At 48.4% G+C, this 16,907-nt stretch overlaps 1 protein-coding gene across 2 annotated transcripts in view; it reads right to left on the minus strand.

Annotated features, from left to right (window-relative positions):
* Nucleotides 1–16,907, minus strand: part of LOC111145875 (protein tyrosine phosphatase, non-receptor type 3) — a 111,140-nt gene that overhangs the window by 65,840 nt on the left and 28,393 nt on the right. Inside the window, exons 2-6 of one of the 2 annotated variants that reach the window (XM_022501160.1) lie at nt 12,743–12,897; nt 7,487–7,594; nt 7,368–7,410; nt 4,763–4,841; nt 95–139 (exon numbers count right to left, since the gene is read on the minus strand). In XM_022501160.1, coding sequence (XP_022356868.1) covers nt 95–139; nt 4,763–4,841; nt 7,368–7,410; nt 7,487–7,594; nt 12,743–12,880 — 413 coding nt within the window. In that variant the 5' untranslated portion in view covers nt 12,881–12,897. Of the gene's footprint in view, nt 1–94; nt 140–4,762; nt 4,842–7,367; nt 7,411–7,486; nt 7,595–12,742; nt 12,898–16,907 lie in introns of those variants that run through there. The other variant, XM_022501161.1, reaches the window with a different exon arrangement.

The following is a 16,907-nucleotide window of genomic DNA, read 5'->3' on the forward strand; positions in this document are numbered from 1 at the left end:
TACTGTTTCTAGAAATACACGCTCATTAGATTGAAACCAGGAATTTTAGTGTCTGGCAACTGACAGGGAAAGAAGAATGTGAAATTTTCATTACCTTCCTTCACAAATATCCATCTTCAGTTGTAAGAAATACAAATGCCTACAAAACAATTGTTTTTATTAATTCACAGTATTGGAAATACAAGAAAAAGGTGATAAGTCAAGGACAAGATCTGTACATTTGGAAACAAAATACACAAATACGCATTTGCGTCTGAAGTCTTGGGGTTGCTTTTTGTACACTGCAAAGCTGCTCCTTCGGTAACAATGGTTCCGTGTGGCTGCTGGTTTCCACCCAGCCTCACGCCAGCACATGCCGTCCCAAGGATGCTGAGCCCGCCAACAATCAGCCGGAGCTGTTGCCAGTGGGCTCCCCCACCCCGGACATTCCCCATCAAACTCGGGGCCTCCGAGAGCACCAGGCCCCCACGGGCATCACACACAGGGAGCCCCCAGGTGCTAGGGGGGCGGCGGTGCAGCGCACACCCACATTCCCTCTGCGTGAAGCGGCAGACAGGAATGGGTCTGTGAGGACACTTCCTTGGCTGGGTGCAAACACCCAGCTGAGCTGTTTCCCATGTCCCGGGAACTGTGGGTACTCGGGCAAAAGCATAAACATCAGTCAGCTACCAACTGCCAGGACCTCTGAGCAGAATTCGGCATTTGCCCGCGAGCTACCAGCAATGTCAAAACCCAGGACCTGATTTGTGGGCAGAGCTCGGGAACCCATCCCAGGCCCTGCACCCCGTGAGTCTCCCCACGGTCTAGGGACGGGTAAGAGACAGCAGCGAGAGTCCTGCACCGGCCACCAAGCACCAAGGAAAGCTTTATATTTAGGGATGCGACATACACTCACTTGGCAGCTAGCTCCCACTCTTTTTTAAAGCCCAGATTCAAATGGGACAGACATTCCAGCGTCTGGCCAAGGGGACAAAAGGGAAACTTCTTGAAATATGATACAGATGCAGAAGTATGCTGGGGCAGGACAGTGATCATTTTGGCAATTTGAAACACATGGGGTCTCCTTGGTCCTTCACATTCATACGTCCAAAGGTCAAGGTGCTGGTGTCCCGAGACATGAATGCTTCACTTAGCATTACCTCCTCTGTGCACAAATCTGGGCTAGGTGCGGGGAATTCATTTCAGCCTCCTGCCCGTTCAGATAGGTTACATGGGGTCAGTTAGATCTTATTTTAACCTGGACACCCATGCTATGAAAAAACCTGACTATGCTACAAATTTCTTATGCATCTAATGACTTCAGGCTTGGGGTCAATGTCCTAACTCTGATATTTTTACGTAGCCTGTTGTGATCATCAACTACCCTTAACATGTTGAAGACCAGCACTGAGATACCATGTAGCCTACGGTTGCTGATTCACGCTTACTCTGTATTGGAGACTATCTTTTTCACCTAGGAGAACATCACCAGTCCTTTCTAGTTTGTTCCTATGTTTATCCAAGCTGACATTCAACCAGAATTAAGTGTTCTCTCCTCCTACAGTGCTACTGGGGGAAAGCAGAGAAGGGAGAGAATGCTAGATAATCCGATGGTAAATCTGGCCCTCCAGTGACGAGCCGGGCTAATCCGTGTATCTTCCTAGGGACAGAAATGCGAAGGGACATTACCATTCATCAAACGCTACCTTGTCTGAGTCAACCTCATGACATCACACCAGGAGGTTGTAATAGTGGAAGGAGGCCCAAAGGTAGGGCATCTCCTGGGAATCTTGAAGGAGATTCCCTTTGAGACTGCCAGTAAATGAAAATGTGTCCAATGACGTAATCTTATCAGGAACAGCAGTTGTGAAGGCTCTCAGTCAAGGAGACGTCTAACCATCAGAATAAAAGAAAAATCAAACAGAAGAGGTGTCAGCATACCTGACTTCAGAAATGTAAAGGTCACTCCTAGAGTGTACCCCATCCATGAACTCAACTTCACACAAAAAAAACAACGAATGCCTCCCTAGGATTTTAGAACACAATAAATACCACTTTCTCTGGCACTTGAGAGCTACATTTCTTTAAGAGGAACTTACTTTTGGGTAGGCTACAGAACTGGGGCTTAATAGAATACTGTGTGTCAGGAATATAGGCAAAACTTTAAAAAAAGTTAAAAAGTTAAAAAAAAAAAAAAAAGGACATGTGAATTAATGGTGGAAGTCTAGCTCAGCATAGGAAAAAGATCTGGCAGTCCTGGCTGCCCACCAGCTCCATCGGAGCCATGTGGGTGGCTGCTGTTATGGCTCCTGTTACATTGAAATCTGGTGCCCCAAATCCTAGGAGGTGACAGCCACATTCTACTCCAACCCTGGGGATACCACTCATCTTAAATTGGGAGGTGGGGTGGTGGCAGGTCACGTTTCAGTGGATTCTAGCAGGGATACAAACAAACTGAATTTTATCTTGGACTTAGGGAAGAACAAAAATTCGTCAATTACTCATCTTGTGCCCAAATCTGCCTCCCGGCATCCTCCACCCACTGGCCATGATTCTACCACCAAGTATGTCTAATTTCCCCTTATCCGTGACAGCCCTTACAGTTCTCAAGGCAGACTGTTTTCTCCCTCCGTCCCCAATGTCCTACATTTCCTCAGATGTCCCTCAAATGACAGGGAGGCTAAGCAAAGGGACTCTGTTGGCTTCCAGAGAGGGTGAGCTTCTCTCCGGTGGGGTATGGAAGTGGATGCCTGATGACCTGGAGAGAGACTCTTGGGGTAGGCCAGCCCTAGCAATCCCTGCACTCCACCATGCCCGCTGGCCACCATACCCCGGGAGCTCCAGCATCACAAGGGGCGGACAGAACCACAGGTGACAATTACTAGCTTAGGCAGGGCAGTTCACACTTGGTGTTGAAACCTATCAGTTGCTCATATGTTTAATGGGTAATGACTGGCATTTTAAGCGAACAGAGAGCTTGGGGCGCCTGGGTGGCTCAGTGGGTTAAAGCTTCTGCCTTTGGCTCAGGTCATGATCCCAGGGTCCTGGGATTGAGCCCTGCTTCGGGCTCTCTGATCGGCGGGGAGCCTGCTTCCTCCCCTCTCTCTGCCTGCCTCTCTGCCTACTTGTGATCTCTGTCTGTGAAATAAATAAATAAAATCCTTAAAAAAAAAAAAAAAGAGAGAGAGAGAACAGAGAGCACGAGAGGGGTCTGCCCTTGCTCTTGGTTTATTAAACATTTGCTTCCCTGATGTCCCTCCGGACTGCCCTGTGAAGCAAAACGCATTTCTGCTCTGTGGTTGTGATTTTAAAATCCACAGGTTAAAATCACACACATGTATACACACACACACACACACACACACACACACTTATAACCCATCATAACATTTTCAAAGCATCCCTTCAACAGAACTTGGTATTTAATAATGGCCTTGTGGAACCTTGGTAAGGTGATCTCAAACACCTGTTCCTACAGCTATGTTGCCCCTCTGTGTCCCCTGGCTCAGGAGCTGAGCTGTTGCACCAACCCCTCAGTCCACCCCATGAGGAACCATTATGGGGAAAACTCAAAGCACCACGTGAACTTCCCACGGTGACCCAATGAGCCCCGCCAGACATCTCTTACTCTGGCTTAAAATTCAACTGAACAGTAAACACAGTCAACTCTCCGATGTCTGTTATTGTGGAGGGAAGAGGTGCCCAAAGAAAGCAAAACAGAATAACAGACTAATATTTAGTCTTCAAACATCCTAAAAGTTAAAACATCATCATGTGATTACCTTCAAAAACAAAACAAAACAAAACAAAACAAAAAACCATACTCAATGCCTGAGTTAATGTCACCTTCTTGGTGAGGGTCTCTGGGTACAATGAACACAGAATAGGAGTCAATATTCCTGAACATCCATTAAGTCGGTTTTTGTTTTTTTTTTTCTGGTAGAGACAAAAACCTCTGCAAGTTTCCCTCCCTATGAAAAATAAACATATTATTAATAAAAGGGCTCAACGTTGCTATAGGGGAGTGGAAGTGGAGGCAGGGTCACTATTCAAACAGCGACAACCTTCCTGCGCAGGCCTCTTCCATTCCAAGCCCGTGTTCCCCACCCAGAAAACCCACAGCACTAGTACAAAACAAGGGTCAGGCCCCTCGCCAAGCCCTGAGGGGTAAACAGTTCTATCTCGGCTCTCCTTCCCTTATCTGGCTCACATTTGGCCTCTACAGACTGATTCACCCAGAAGAGATGCTGCCCCAGCTTGCATTCCTTTCTATTTCTACCAACTGGGGATTTGATAGAGAATGCTCAGTTCAGAACCTTCTTTTTATCCCGAAGAGCCTCCGTTCTAGCCTCACAGAGATACCGTGTTATTTGATGTGTAGACGACGGAGGACTGTCTAAGCAAACTGGTCTTCCAAATCCCCCCTCACGCCCCCACCCCCAACCGCGCGTTAGCAAATGAATGAGTGCTTTCTCTGCTTTCTCTGGGTACCCGCAGGCTCAATGGGCAGGAGGGGTCGGGGAGGTGGGAGAGGTGGGAGGAGGTCGAAGGCAGTGAACTCCAAAGGGCACCAAATAAGGAAGTAAGTAGGCCCCAGACAGAGAACTAATTACCTGATGAAAATTTCAATCTGTAACCCTCTGATTTTTACTTGTTTCATAACTACTGGTGTGGTTATACCCAAAGGAAATGTACGGCCACAGTGATAAGATAAAGAGTATATTTTTAGTGGTTACTCATTTTTATATACTACAAAGGAAACTTAAAAAAAAAAAGTTATTACCTGGTTTGTTCTTCCTGTAGTGTGTTGGGATCAGGTATAAAAAATCTTACTCGAAAATGCAGAGTACAGGGGAAACCTCCTACAACATTTTTCAAAAACAAATTTAAGTTTTCCCTTTAAAAAAGTCAATGCAGGTAAGAGGCTACTCTTACATTAGTGATGCATTTTTCCCCCCCACTAGACCACAGCTCTTTTCATCAATTAAAGGACTAATTTCAAAAAAGGAGTGCACAAGATAATCGTTTAGAAATCTCCCAAGTCTGCAAATAGTCAAATATTTTGCAACACGAGCATAGAATGAGGTTCTCTATCCCCTCCCTACTATAGGTTTATCTTAGGGCTGTGTTCAAACAATGCACTCCGTTACAGGTATTAGGAATTTTAAAAAATCCTTAAATCAACAGATCATACAACACTCATAAAGAAATAATGTCACATAGATAGCCATTTTATGCTTTTTCCATTTTCATGTACGTTCTTGAATTTAAACACTGCCATAACACTTTCATATGTGTTCTTCAACTTAAACATCGCCGTGACTCTGAGTACGTCAGGCTGTTCTTGGTGGCACTGTTTTACAGATAAGCCAACAGGCACAGAGTCTTGCCTTGGGCCACAGAGCAGATGAGAAAACCAGAACTCAAGTACTGAGGGTTTTGATCCCTCTATGCCACAGAGCAATCATTTTGATAACAGTTCATGCTCTAATGCAAAGTGAATTCCCAAAGTGATGAACATATTAGCAAATATTACACAATTAACATACTCAAATATGGCTTTATGCAACGATACCAAGAGTCAATTTGCTTATAGAGATAAAATTAGCCCATTTCTTTCGCTGGATATGGCAACAGGAGCAGATCAGGTTGTGTGGCTAAGATTTCGTGCTCCTTTTCAGGTCAGCCTCTCCCCTCTCCGTTACTCAGTAAACGTTTGCTGGCCCGTCTATGTGCTCAGCACTATGCTGCTTCTGAAACTCAAGCCTTCTCCACCCTGCTCCTCTCACTGATCGGCTACGGATCTGCCCGCCTCACCTTGCCTCTCTGTGGTACCTTCTGTCAGTATCTCTCTGGCTTGGGTCAAAGGTATGAATGGTGTGTGTGCACCTGTGAGTGTGCCTCTGTGCATGGGCCTGGGTACCAGTGGGTGGCGCCGTAACCTGGTACAGTCTGACCACCTGCACTTCAGGGGATAGCTCAGTCTTCCCACTGCCTTCAGCTCCCCTCCTCACCATACCCTGTCAGTGTGTGTCTCTCAGGATGCCTTTGTGCGCCCAGAGCATCCTATCAAGTGCTCAGAACTGTCCTAGAACCGTCACTCTCCTTACCTATATCTCTACCCTTGGCTGTCCGCTCCTTGAGGGCAGGGTCCAAATCTCATTTGGACCAGATTCCCAAAGCCCAGCTCAGCACGCTGCCAAAATCTGAGCTCAGGACACATCTCCTGAATGAGGGAGTTAGTGAGAGAATGAGTAACAACACCTCTTCATGTGCCTACGGACTCAACGCTCTGAGAATTCAAATGGGGGCCAGTAGTTATCTGCACAGTGGTTCAGCGGCTCCCCAGGGGGAGGTAGTTCTGAAAGCTGAGGGAGGTAAGGGCTTGGAGGTCCAGGCCCCAGGTGAGAGCATCAGTGGGATCACGGCCATGGTTCCTCGTCTCTACTCCTTCCCACTGGGTACTGGGGCGGGTGTGGGGAGGTGGCACATGTGTGTGTCCGCTTGCGTGAAATCTACCTGCCACTTACCCTTCACTGGTCACCTCCCGTGAACGGGGTGCATGGTGAGGGATGCAGAGAAAATGTGGCAAGCACCATTCCCCGAAGGAGCCTACAGTTTCCAAGGAAGATTAAGGCAGGCAACTAAGGGATGAAGGAGTTACGACAAATGTAAGGGAGGGTAGGGGGAGGCATGGCTTCTAATAGCAGAGGCCAGAGTCTGAGTGGCTTAGAAGAACAGCAAGATTTAGATATAAGGAAGAGGGAAAAGCATTCCAAACAAAAGGAACAGACTGAGGGAAGGCACAGAGGAATGTTGCAGCCTTTCAGGTCAGTCAGGTTTGTCTGGGGCAGAAGGTGCATAAAGGGGAACAGAGTGCGATGCTAGAAAACCAGGCTGGGAACAGACTGGCGGTGGGGGTGGGGGGCATGCTGTGAAGCCCCTCCTAACTGGGAGTTACAGGACAGCACTGGGGCCCACTCATGACTGGGGAGCAGTATGCTCCGTCTGTGATATTACCTACCTAGGTCTTAGGCTCCAGGGGGAGGGAGTGTGAGCGTGTGTGAGCGTGTGTGCGAGTGTGTGCACGTGTGTCTTTCCCACCCTGGCTCTCTCACTGGGCAAAGCAAGGCCATCCTCCTTCCCTTGTAAGAAGAAAGTAGGTTCCTCGGCTCCTGGCTGCCTTCTTTGACCTTTCCCTTTCCTGCTCCCAGCTGTGAGGGCTGATGTGGAAGCTGAGCTCAGGGAGAAGTGGGCTCACTCACATTGCCTGGACCCCCGGGAATCCAGGTCCCAGATGTTACAAGCACGCTGAGGCTTGGAGGAGAGAAATGGACTGTGATACACGAATACCCCACGTTCAACCGAAATGGGAAGGTCACACTCACCTTTTAACTGCTTCCTGATGGGTTTGCCTGGTTCCAGCCATCTCTGTCGGGTAAGAAAACATACGCTATAAAACCAGACCATGCAGGAGTCCAGCAAGTCTTAAAGGGACGGCACTCACAAGAGAGTCTACGGAGTCATCGCCATGCTGCAAACCAAAATACTCCTTTTCAGTCACACCCAGGTGGTTGTACACCATATCCAGAAGAACTTGACCGGTATCTTGTTTCTAGGGAAGGAAAAAAAAAAGTGTCTAGTGGGAAAATTTTTAAAATGAATCAAGAACGGACGGTTCAACGTCTTTATTGCAGGGGTACCTGGGTGGCTCAGTCGGTTAGGCGGCCAACTCTTGTTTCTGGCTCAGGATTGATCTCAGGGTCCTGGGACTGAGCCCCGCGTCAGGCTCCACACTCAGTGGGAAGTCTGCTTGGGGATTCTCTGCCTCTCCCCCTGCTCACCCACACAGGCGCATACTCTAATAAGTAAATAAATCTTTATTTTTAAAAAAGATTTTATTTATTTATTTGACAGAGAGAGAGATCACAAGTAGGCAGAGAGACAGGCAGAGAGAGGGGGGTAAGCAGGCTCCCTGCTGAGCAGAGAGCTCGATGTGGGGCTCGATCCCAGGACCCTGAGATCATGACCTGAGCCAAAGGCAGAGGCTTAACCCACTGAGCCACTCAGGTGCCCAGTAAATAAATCTTTAAAAAGAAGTCTTCATTGTGGGCAAAAAAGGAGTTAAAACATTTAGAGATTTTATGTACACTCTGACGTCACGGTAAGAAATGCTTTAATAGATGTCACGTCAACATGACATGTTGTCACATGGTACATATGGGAAGTAGGGCAAAGAAAAACCACATACATATGACTTAAGATGGCAAAGGTTAATTTTCTAAGTCTTCTTGCTTCCCCTTAGCTGGAATTCCCAAGTGATATCTGAATTGGAAAACGGAGACCTCACCATGAGAGTAAACTCTCCGTGACCTACCCACGGATTATCCACAGCAATATGCTAATCCCACGTCAGTTTCTTGGCTCTCTGGAGCGACGGAAGTGTGACAGGGAACAAAACGCTAACAGCGTGAAGGAAGATGGCTAAGAACACGAAAATGCCATCCTAAACACCCTCAGAGTGACTGGGTATGTGACACCCAGGGGGATTAGCTGCCTCTCTGCTCCCCGCCACCTGGAGTGAGAAGCCAGTGGAGACATTCAACCACACTTCACGTCCAGAGCAGGACTCAGCCACCGTCACCAGGCTTTACAGAGCAGGCACAGTGCTGGGCATGGGGACAGAACCACAGGACCCGGCCCAGGGAGGCCAGGCATGGAAACAGTGGCCGGAACGTGGTGTGTCAAATGCTGGGACACTCAAGGCATGATAAGCGCACGGAGGACGACACAGGTGGTAATTCAACCTGGAGACAAGCAGAAGCAGCTCCCCACCTGGTCTGGGAGGGCGTCAGGGCTGAGTGTCACTGCTCCCCTCCAGGTGAAATTAAGAAAAGGCATTTTAAGCAGATGGCCTGGCACAAAGACACAAAGGAGAGAGACAGCATGGTGCCTCCTGGAACTAGCAAACTCTCCTTTAACAGGCTGACTTCTCAGGCATCCTTTGAAGCAAACCATTTGACTTAAGGACAATAAGACTCAGAAATAGACTATACAGAACAAGCAAAAGACAGCTCCTTTTTTGAGTGCTTGAGAGCAGATAATGTACCTGGAAATAGGCCACATGGACGAATTAGGGAGCTGTCAGGCGTCCTCCTGCAGCCTCCTCTTTGGTGGGATCTCGTATTGTTTGGTCCTAAGTGTGGGAACAGGAAACGTGCCCATTTCCTGAACTCACCCCCCTGCCTGCCCTAGGGCCCTGCACCTGCTGCTTCCTCTACCCAGGACAGCTTCCTTCTCAGGGGAACCTTACAGTGTAGAGAAGATGGCTCGGTCCGCATATTCCAAGTTGGGAGATACTCTCCTGGTGCATCAAACAACAACCGGTTCTCCTTATAAAAATTTCTACAGGATTTGATACTTAAAAGGTAAGTGACTATTGAACATCCACACCAAGCCAGATCCGATACCATGTGCACTTTTACATACGCTCTCTAATCCCTGTGGCTACTTGTGAGGTCCTCACCGGCATCCCCTTGGCCGCCAGCAAGCAGCGGCCCTGGGAGCTCGACGCCACACGCCGTCAGCTGGTGATGGATGGTCTGCCTGCCCGCCTGCCTGACTCCGGCCGCCGGCTGCCACAGCCTGCACTCAGCGCACTGCGTCTCCCCCACAGGACGAGGTTATTTGCCCATTCTAGTATATTCTGCTCAACTTTCCCAGTTCCCAAAAGGAACTGAAATGTACTAAAGGACACAGCCTCCCAGCCCAGTTCCCACCTGGCGGGAAGTCAACGGGAGGTCATCTCGGCTGTCCCAGGTCACCATCCCCCACCGGCGTGCTCCCTGGGCCAGGCTAAGAACAGCTGATGTCCAGGCCAGCTTCCTGATGAGGCCCGCTCCGGCCCACGAGGTGGTGGTGCCAGAGATCCCTCCACGTAGAAACTCTAAAGCGAATGGGACTTAAGCTGCCACCAGACCCTCAGATTCAAGTTCAAGGTGAGTCAGCTTTGACCCGACTGCAGGAGGCTTGGGGAAGCAACACATGAACGATGGTGTTCGTGACCAGCAATAACAGGCCACCCACTGAACACCGGGCTGTGCTCTAGGATTATCATTCTGGGCAGGCGCTTTCCTTACCGCCGTTTACGGGGCTCATCCGTCCTCCTTCACGAAGTTCTTACCTGGGATTCTCCTCCCTCCCAGAAGAGTCTGTCCCCATCTCCTGGAGCGCCTGATCCTGCTCTCTCAGACCTTTTAATAGGGAATCATGTTCGGAGCTTCTGTGGCCTTGCTTCTCAGGTGATGTCACCCAGTTTTGTCAGTTAAAATACCACCTCCACCCCAGTAAGCCCCCCGCCTGTATCCCGGCCCCGACCCTTCCCTGAACCTCCTCATCTGTACAGCGATCCCCGACTCCATGTGGATGAGTACCAGGCACCTCAAACTCAGTATGTCCCTGACAAAACCCCAGACCTGGCCTGCTTCCTGCCTTTCCCATATCTATCCACTGCAGCTCCATCTTGCCAGCTGCCCCGGCCAACAACCTTGAGAGCCACTGTGCGGCCTCTTTCACATCCCAAATTCCATCTATCAGCAAACCCCACAGGCTCCGCCTTCAAAAATAGTTTCAGATTTGGTTTACTCTTAGCTACCTTCACATACTACCACACTATCCAACCTCTTCTTCTCCTCTGGACTGTTCGAATAGTCTCTTGTCCCTGGCCCTCCACAGTCTACTACTGACAGAGCATCCAGATACTTGAGTCAGATCATGTAAGGTCTCTGCCCAGACCTACCAAAGCTCTCTGCCTCTCTCAGAATAAAGCCAGCACTCAGTGCCCTCAGGATGACCCACAGGCTCTCCACAGTCCCTCTGATCACCCCGATACCAATGACCTCTGACTGCTCTTGCTACTCTCCCCCTTGCTCATCCTACTCCAGACGTACTAGTATCCATACTGTCCTGCAACTACACTGAATGGGAGCCTGCCTCAGGACCTTTGCACTGCTATTTTTTTACCTGGAATGTGCTTCCCCTCCAGAAAATCACATGGTTCTTTGTCTCACTTCCTTTATTTTTTTTTTAAGATTTTTATTTATTTATTTGACAGAGAGAGAGCACAAGTACGCAGAGCAGTAGGTAAAGGAAGAGGGAGAAGCAGGCTTCCCGCTGAGCAGGGAGCCCAATGTGGGGCTCAATTCCAGGACTCTGAGATCACGACCTGAGCCAAAGGCAGCTGCTTAACTGACTGAGCCACCCAGGCGCCCCTCTCTCACTTCCTTTAGATGAGATCTTCCCTGATCACTTCTGTAGGAATGACAACCCCGCCCCTATCCTGCTCTAGCCCTCTCTACCCTCCCCATCCTACTTTATTTTTCTTCTAAGCACATACCACCTGACGAAGTATACATTTCTTTATGGTCCATTTCTTCACACAAGGATACAAGCCTTGAAAGGCCAGATACCTTGCTATTTTGTTCACTGCTATATTCATTACGCCCAGCATGAAGCCTGGCACATAGTAGGTGCCCAGTAAACATTTGCTGGGGAAACATTCATGTTCTTGTCAGGAAGAAGATAAACAGCAAAGGAACAGCCCCCAAATCAACAAGAGAGCCAGACACACACTGTAGTTTACAGTCTCTGGAGGAGACACCTGCGGCCTTTTCTGAGCACCCACCATGCTGTGACTTCATACAAACCACTCTCTCTCCTCCTGTCTTCTCGGCTATCAAGTTCCATAGTGAGCTGGGGTCAGCGGGAGGCAGACTTAGGGGTGGTGCAGAAGACCCAGAGGCCAGTTAGTGTCATCCTTTCCAGTCCTGTAGCCTTCTATTACCCCTAGTTGTTTCCTGTACCCAGTCTTCTCTTTCTCTTTCCTTGCACACCGAACTTTCCAGGCTGAGGCAGATGCCGGCAGCCGACCCAGAGGATGGGAGAGACAGGCAGAGGGCACTGGCCTAAAGAGTGACTGGGGTAGGGTGGGGTAGGGCAGGGCAGCACGGACTGCTCTGGGTCAGGCATCTCACTGCTGGCCAAAGATGGAGGCCACGTTTCCAGTCCTCCCTCTGTCTTGGGCTTGAGGCGGGAGAAGCCAGGCTCTCCCTGAGCCCTGCCATTTATGAGCAGAACCGTCTCAACACCCTCCAGACTGGACCCATCCCCTCGCACATGTCATAAGCGCTGGCCACGGGCCTTGTTAAAGAACATATAACCTAGGAATTATAACTACAATCAGTGCAGTGTGGCATGGGCTCTCATAAAGCCTACAGGGCACCATTATAGGAGAATTAATTCGGGAAGCTGACGAAGATGTCACAGAAGAAGTAACATCAAAGAGTCTCTCAGTTCAGGTCACCAAGAAGAGGGGGAAAGACACTCTAGGTGAACAAGAACGTGGGCAGAGTTTTTAGAGTTATTTCCAGCCCAGTCTCAACATAGAAGATCTGAGATCTCACGCTTTCATTTTATTTTACTTTTTTAAGATTTCATTTATTTATGAGAGAGAGAGAGAACATGAGCAGAGGGAGAAGCAGAGGGACAGGGACAAACAAACTCTGCTGAGTGCGGAGCTCGAGCCCAGGACCTTGAGATCATGACCTGAGCCGAAAACCAAGAGTCGGACGCTTAACCCACTGAGCCACCCAGGCGCCCCGCAAGCTTTCATTTTAAAATAGTTTTCATCTCTTGATTTATAAAACGAAGAAAAGTGATTTCTCAGTGGCATGAATTCAGAAAAAATTGAATTTGGAGAACTTACATTAGCTTTGAAGGTCTGTACCAAGCCATCGAGAAAGCGGACACTGCAGACGACTTCGGACCGAGTTTTCTCCTTGGGTAATTCCGAGGTGCGTATATTATTAATTCTTCCACCCAACGCACGTAACCGGGAGGTCATAACTATCGCTGAACAACCTGTAACAGAAGTTATGCCTGTCAGCTCTCCGGCATGCAAATTACCCATTACATGGGACCTCCTCACAGTCCACCCATCCCTTGTCTGCTTTAACCCTCACACACTGAAGAACTCACAGAAATGAGGACCAAATGCTTCCATTTGAGTTTCTACTTCTAAGTGTCTCTAAGCAAAATTTACTGCTCATTTGTTACACATGAATAGAATGACAGGCGTTATTTGTGTGTCTTATCTCCCTGGCCTAAATCTAATTTATATTTCCCAGGCTTTTAATTCTTTATGTTTTTTAACAAATATATATTTGTATATTCTACTCCTTTTTTTCATTTTTTTAAGGAACTAAATGTGGTATAAAAATGATCTAAAATATGAAGATGCGTATTGGTAAAAGAAGGTACATTAAGTAACTTACATTCATTAAAAGACACCATTTAAAAGTAAAGACAACCCATAGAGATACTTGCAATATGTGTCTATAAAAGATACATAAAGGGCTCCTACAAATCAACATGAGAAAAAACAAGCCATCTGGTAGAAAATGGGAACCGCATTAGCTGTCAAAGAAATGAAAATTAAAACCACAAGGTAATAGCACCACAGACCCCCCCCCTCCCCCCGCAGAATGGCCACAGGGAAACCGGACAAAACCAAGTGTTGGCCACAATGTACAGCAACTGGAACTTTCAGCCATTGCTGGTGCGAATAAATATTAGCACAACTGTTTTGGAAAACTATTTGGCAGTATTTACTAGAAATGAACAAATGTATACTCTGTGACACAACTCCAGTCTTAGGCAAATTCCCAACAGAAACATGTAGACTTATCCACTAAAAGACATGGAGAGAATTTTTTGTAACAGCCCCAAACTGGAAAAGACTCCAGCGCCCGTCAATGGAATGGGGAAATTACGGTCGACTCCCACCACACTGACTATACAGCAAAGGAAATAAATGAACTACCATTAGGCAAAACACAAACGACTTCTTCTAACGTTGTGTTCAGCAAAAGCAGCCAGACACAATGGGTGACCGATACCACGAACCCGTTTACGTAAAGTTCAGAAACGGGCAAAACGGATCAGTGTTAATAGAGGACAGAAGCGTGGTTACTGCTGTGTGAAGTGATGGGGTGTGTGTGTGTGTGTGTGTGTGTGTGTGAGAGAGAGAGAGAGAGACTGACAGAGACAGAGACAGGAGTCTTCCGGAATGCTTATAACACTCTATTTATTGATCTGGGTAATGCTGATACCAGTGTATTTACTTGGTGAAGCTTCGTCAAGCTCTGTATTTAACCTGTGTACTTTACTCTGTTTTTCAATATCAAGTTCACTTAAAATAACACATGTATGAAGAGGGAGTTGGTTTAAAATCTGACCACGGTGTGTTCAGGGAGCAGTAAGGAAAGAGGTTTTCCTAGTGACCATACTTGTGGAACCAAAAAGACCAAAAGAGATCAAATGTGCAGCCAAGCCCAGGGTCGTGGCGGGCAGGCAAAAAAGCCCAGGGTCTGTGCCAGCTCCTCGGCCTCAGGAATGGACAAGGTGTAAATCTGATGAGGCTGATGAGGCTGGATGGAAGAACAGATAAAGACGAACGACTCGGATGTGATTTAATGTTCCTTTTGATTAATTCTCTGTAAACTTTCTGGGATGCGCTGGGCCTTTGCACATGCTATTCCTTCTGCCCAGGAAGTTCTTTCTGCTCCTATTCAGGACTCAGGACCCAGCACAGGCGTCACTTCCTCAGCAAAGCCTTCCCTGGTGTCCTTAACTACTCTATATTTGCCTTACAAGCTGTCCTGTACGATGCTCGTTTTACTTCCACAGTTACAGCTGATGACGTAGCTAATATCGGCTCCTGCGACAAGCTAATAAGCTTCACAGGGCTAGAAACCACATCTGGTTTTGCTCACTGCATCTCCCAACAGCCAGCTCTGGGAGGCAGCCAATACACAGCTGAACAAATCAGTGAGTACAAGGAAGAAAAATGAAAAATGAAGCACGAGAAAACAGTGCTACCTGGGACGCCTGGGGGGCTCAGTCAGTTAAGTGTTTGCCTGGGTCCTGGGATCGAGCACCCTATGGGGCTCCCTGCTCAGCAGGGAGCCTGTTTCTCCCTCTGCCTCTGCTGCCCCCCCCCCCCCGCCGCTTGTGCTCTTTCTCTGATAAATAAATAAATAAACAAAATAAAACAAAAACACCAAAAAACCAGTGCTACCAGACAGCCTAACCTGGGTTGGTGGCGGCAGGAAGGAGGAGGGAACGAGGGTGGGGACATCCCGTAGACCAGGGCTCCTCGCACTGTAACGTGGACATGCGAGACCCCTTGGGGACCTGGATCAGAGGCAAACCAGGATTCTAGCAGGGCTGAGCGAGGCCCTGCGGTCTGCATGGGACGGAGCCTCTGACCCAGGGTCCACGCATGCGGTGAGGAACAAGTCCCAGATAACTGGAAAAGGAGCACCTCATGTCAGACGGGGCCAGAGATCCAGATTTGGGAATGGGCAGCAAGGAAGGGGTGAGGACAGAGCTGACTGGAGCCTGGGAATCAAGCTTCAGGGAACCAGACAGGCACAGCCCAGCCGCAGGAAGCTCAACCACAAAGGAGGGGGAGGCTCCGGGACGCAAGGGTGCACCTGGCCCCTCATCCTCCCTAGGGAGCTCCAGACACACTTCTAGCCTCCCTCGGTCAGGGGCAGGGAAATCTCAAATATGAATACCACAGATCCCTGGGATTGGCAGCAGTGGAAGAAAACTCAATTCTGTCCCTTCCACAACCCCACCCACCTCACCGCCTCCACCTTGCCCTTTCCAACCAAAATGTCGTCAGAAGCAGGGATGCGTTTTCTGAGTAATGCCAAAAGTTATCAAAAGACAACAAACGTGTTCCTTAGTACTTAAACCACATTGAGTTTAAAATGTCAGACTTATTGTTTAATCTTTGTCTAAGAATTTCAGGTGGGCCATAATTTTATTTTTTTAAGATACAACAGAATCACTCTGTGTGGCTCTTAGTGGGAGGTGCAGGCCTGTCCTAGCCACACCCGTAGATGGTGAGTCAGCGTCCCGGGGTGCGGTACAGAAAGACTTTCCCTTCGGGAAGCCGGCAAAGGAAGGGCCAGGCTGTCAGTGGCTAGAGGATGGGTTCTCAGGGAACCTCAGGATGTGCTCTGCATGTCACACTCAGAATATAGGTCCCACGGAACCCAAGCCCGTCACTGAGGCCGCACCCGTGGAATAGGGCTGTCCCTCAGAACCGCCAAAACTAAGAGCTCATCAGGCCATGACTCTGGATGGAAAAAGCCAAAGGTGATTTCAGACAAGAGTTGCCACATGAAAGGACCGTGAACTGATCTGCACGCGGCCCCTTGCCTGAGCAGCTTTGCGCAGCTGGCCCAAGCGTGGGTAGCGGTGGGACTTATTAACTTGACCGTGATTAATGGGGCCTCCCAGCACCGTCGTGCAGCCAGCTGACAAAGAGACCCGTTTTCCTCCGCACATGCACCTCTGCTATATAAAAGGGTTTGAAACCTAACGACAATGTCATGAAGAGGAATTTCATGAAAGTTGCGGAACTGTTCTTCCCACGGTAACTCCTGAAGCAAGCCTCGATAAGAGCAAGCCTCACGCTGAATAACCATGTCATTGAACCATGTGTTTTCTGATTGTCTTGAAATTCTATCTTAAACAATCGGGTCAGGACAATGGATGCTGACTGATTGACCCATTTCCTGAGCCCCAGCAAGTGGGGAACTCGGGCTTTCTAGGGCTTCCTTTATAAGCCTCTTCATTTAAACAAAGCCACAACCCAACCAGGAAGACACCGGCCTCCCCAACCACAAGTGATTACGGCTGCAAGTGACGCGTTTCATAATATGGAAGCCAAGCTTGTTCTTCATTTTCAAAACCAAAATCAATCAGTTAATGACTCCACTATCTACTCTGCACAACAGAGGTTCGACTACAACTGTAGCTCTTACCAGCCTGTCCTTGCCAGACATAAAGAGCCA

This window comes from Enhydra lutris, unplaced genomic scaffold (assembly GCF_002288905.1).
Source record: "Enhydra lutris kenyoni isolate GAN:26980312 unplaced genomic scaffold, ASM228890v2 scaffoldscaffold13, whole genome shotgun sequence".
NCBI classification, from domain to species: Eukaryota; Metazoa; Chordata; class Mammalia; order Carnivora; family Mustelidae; genus Enhydra; species Enhydra lutris.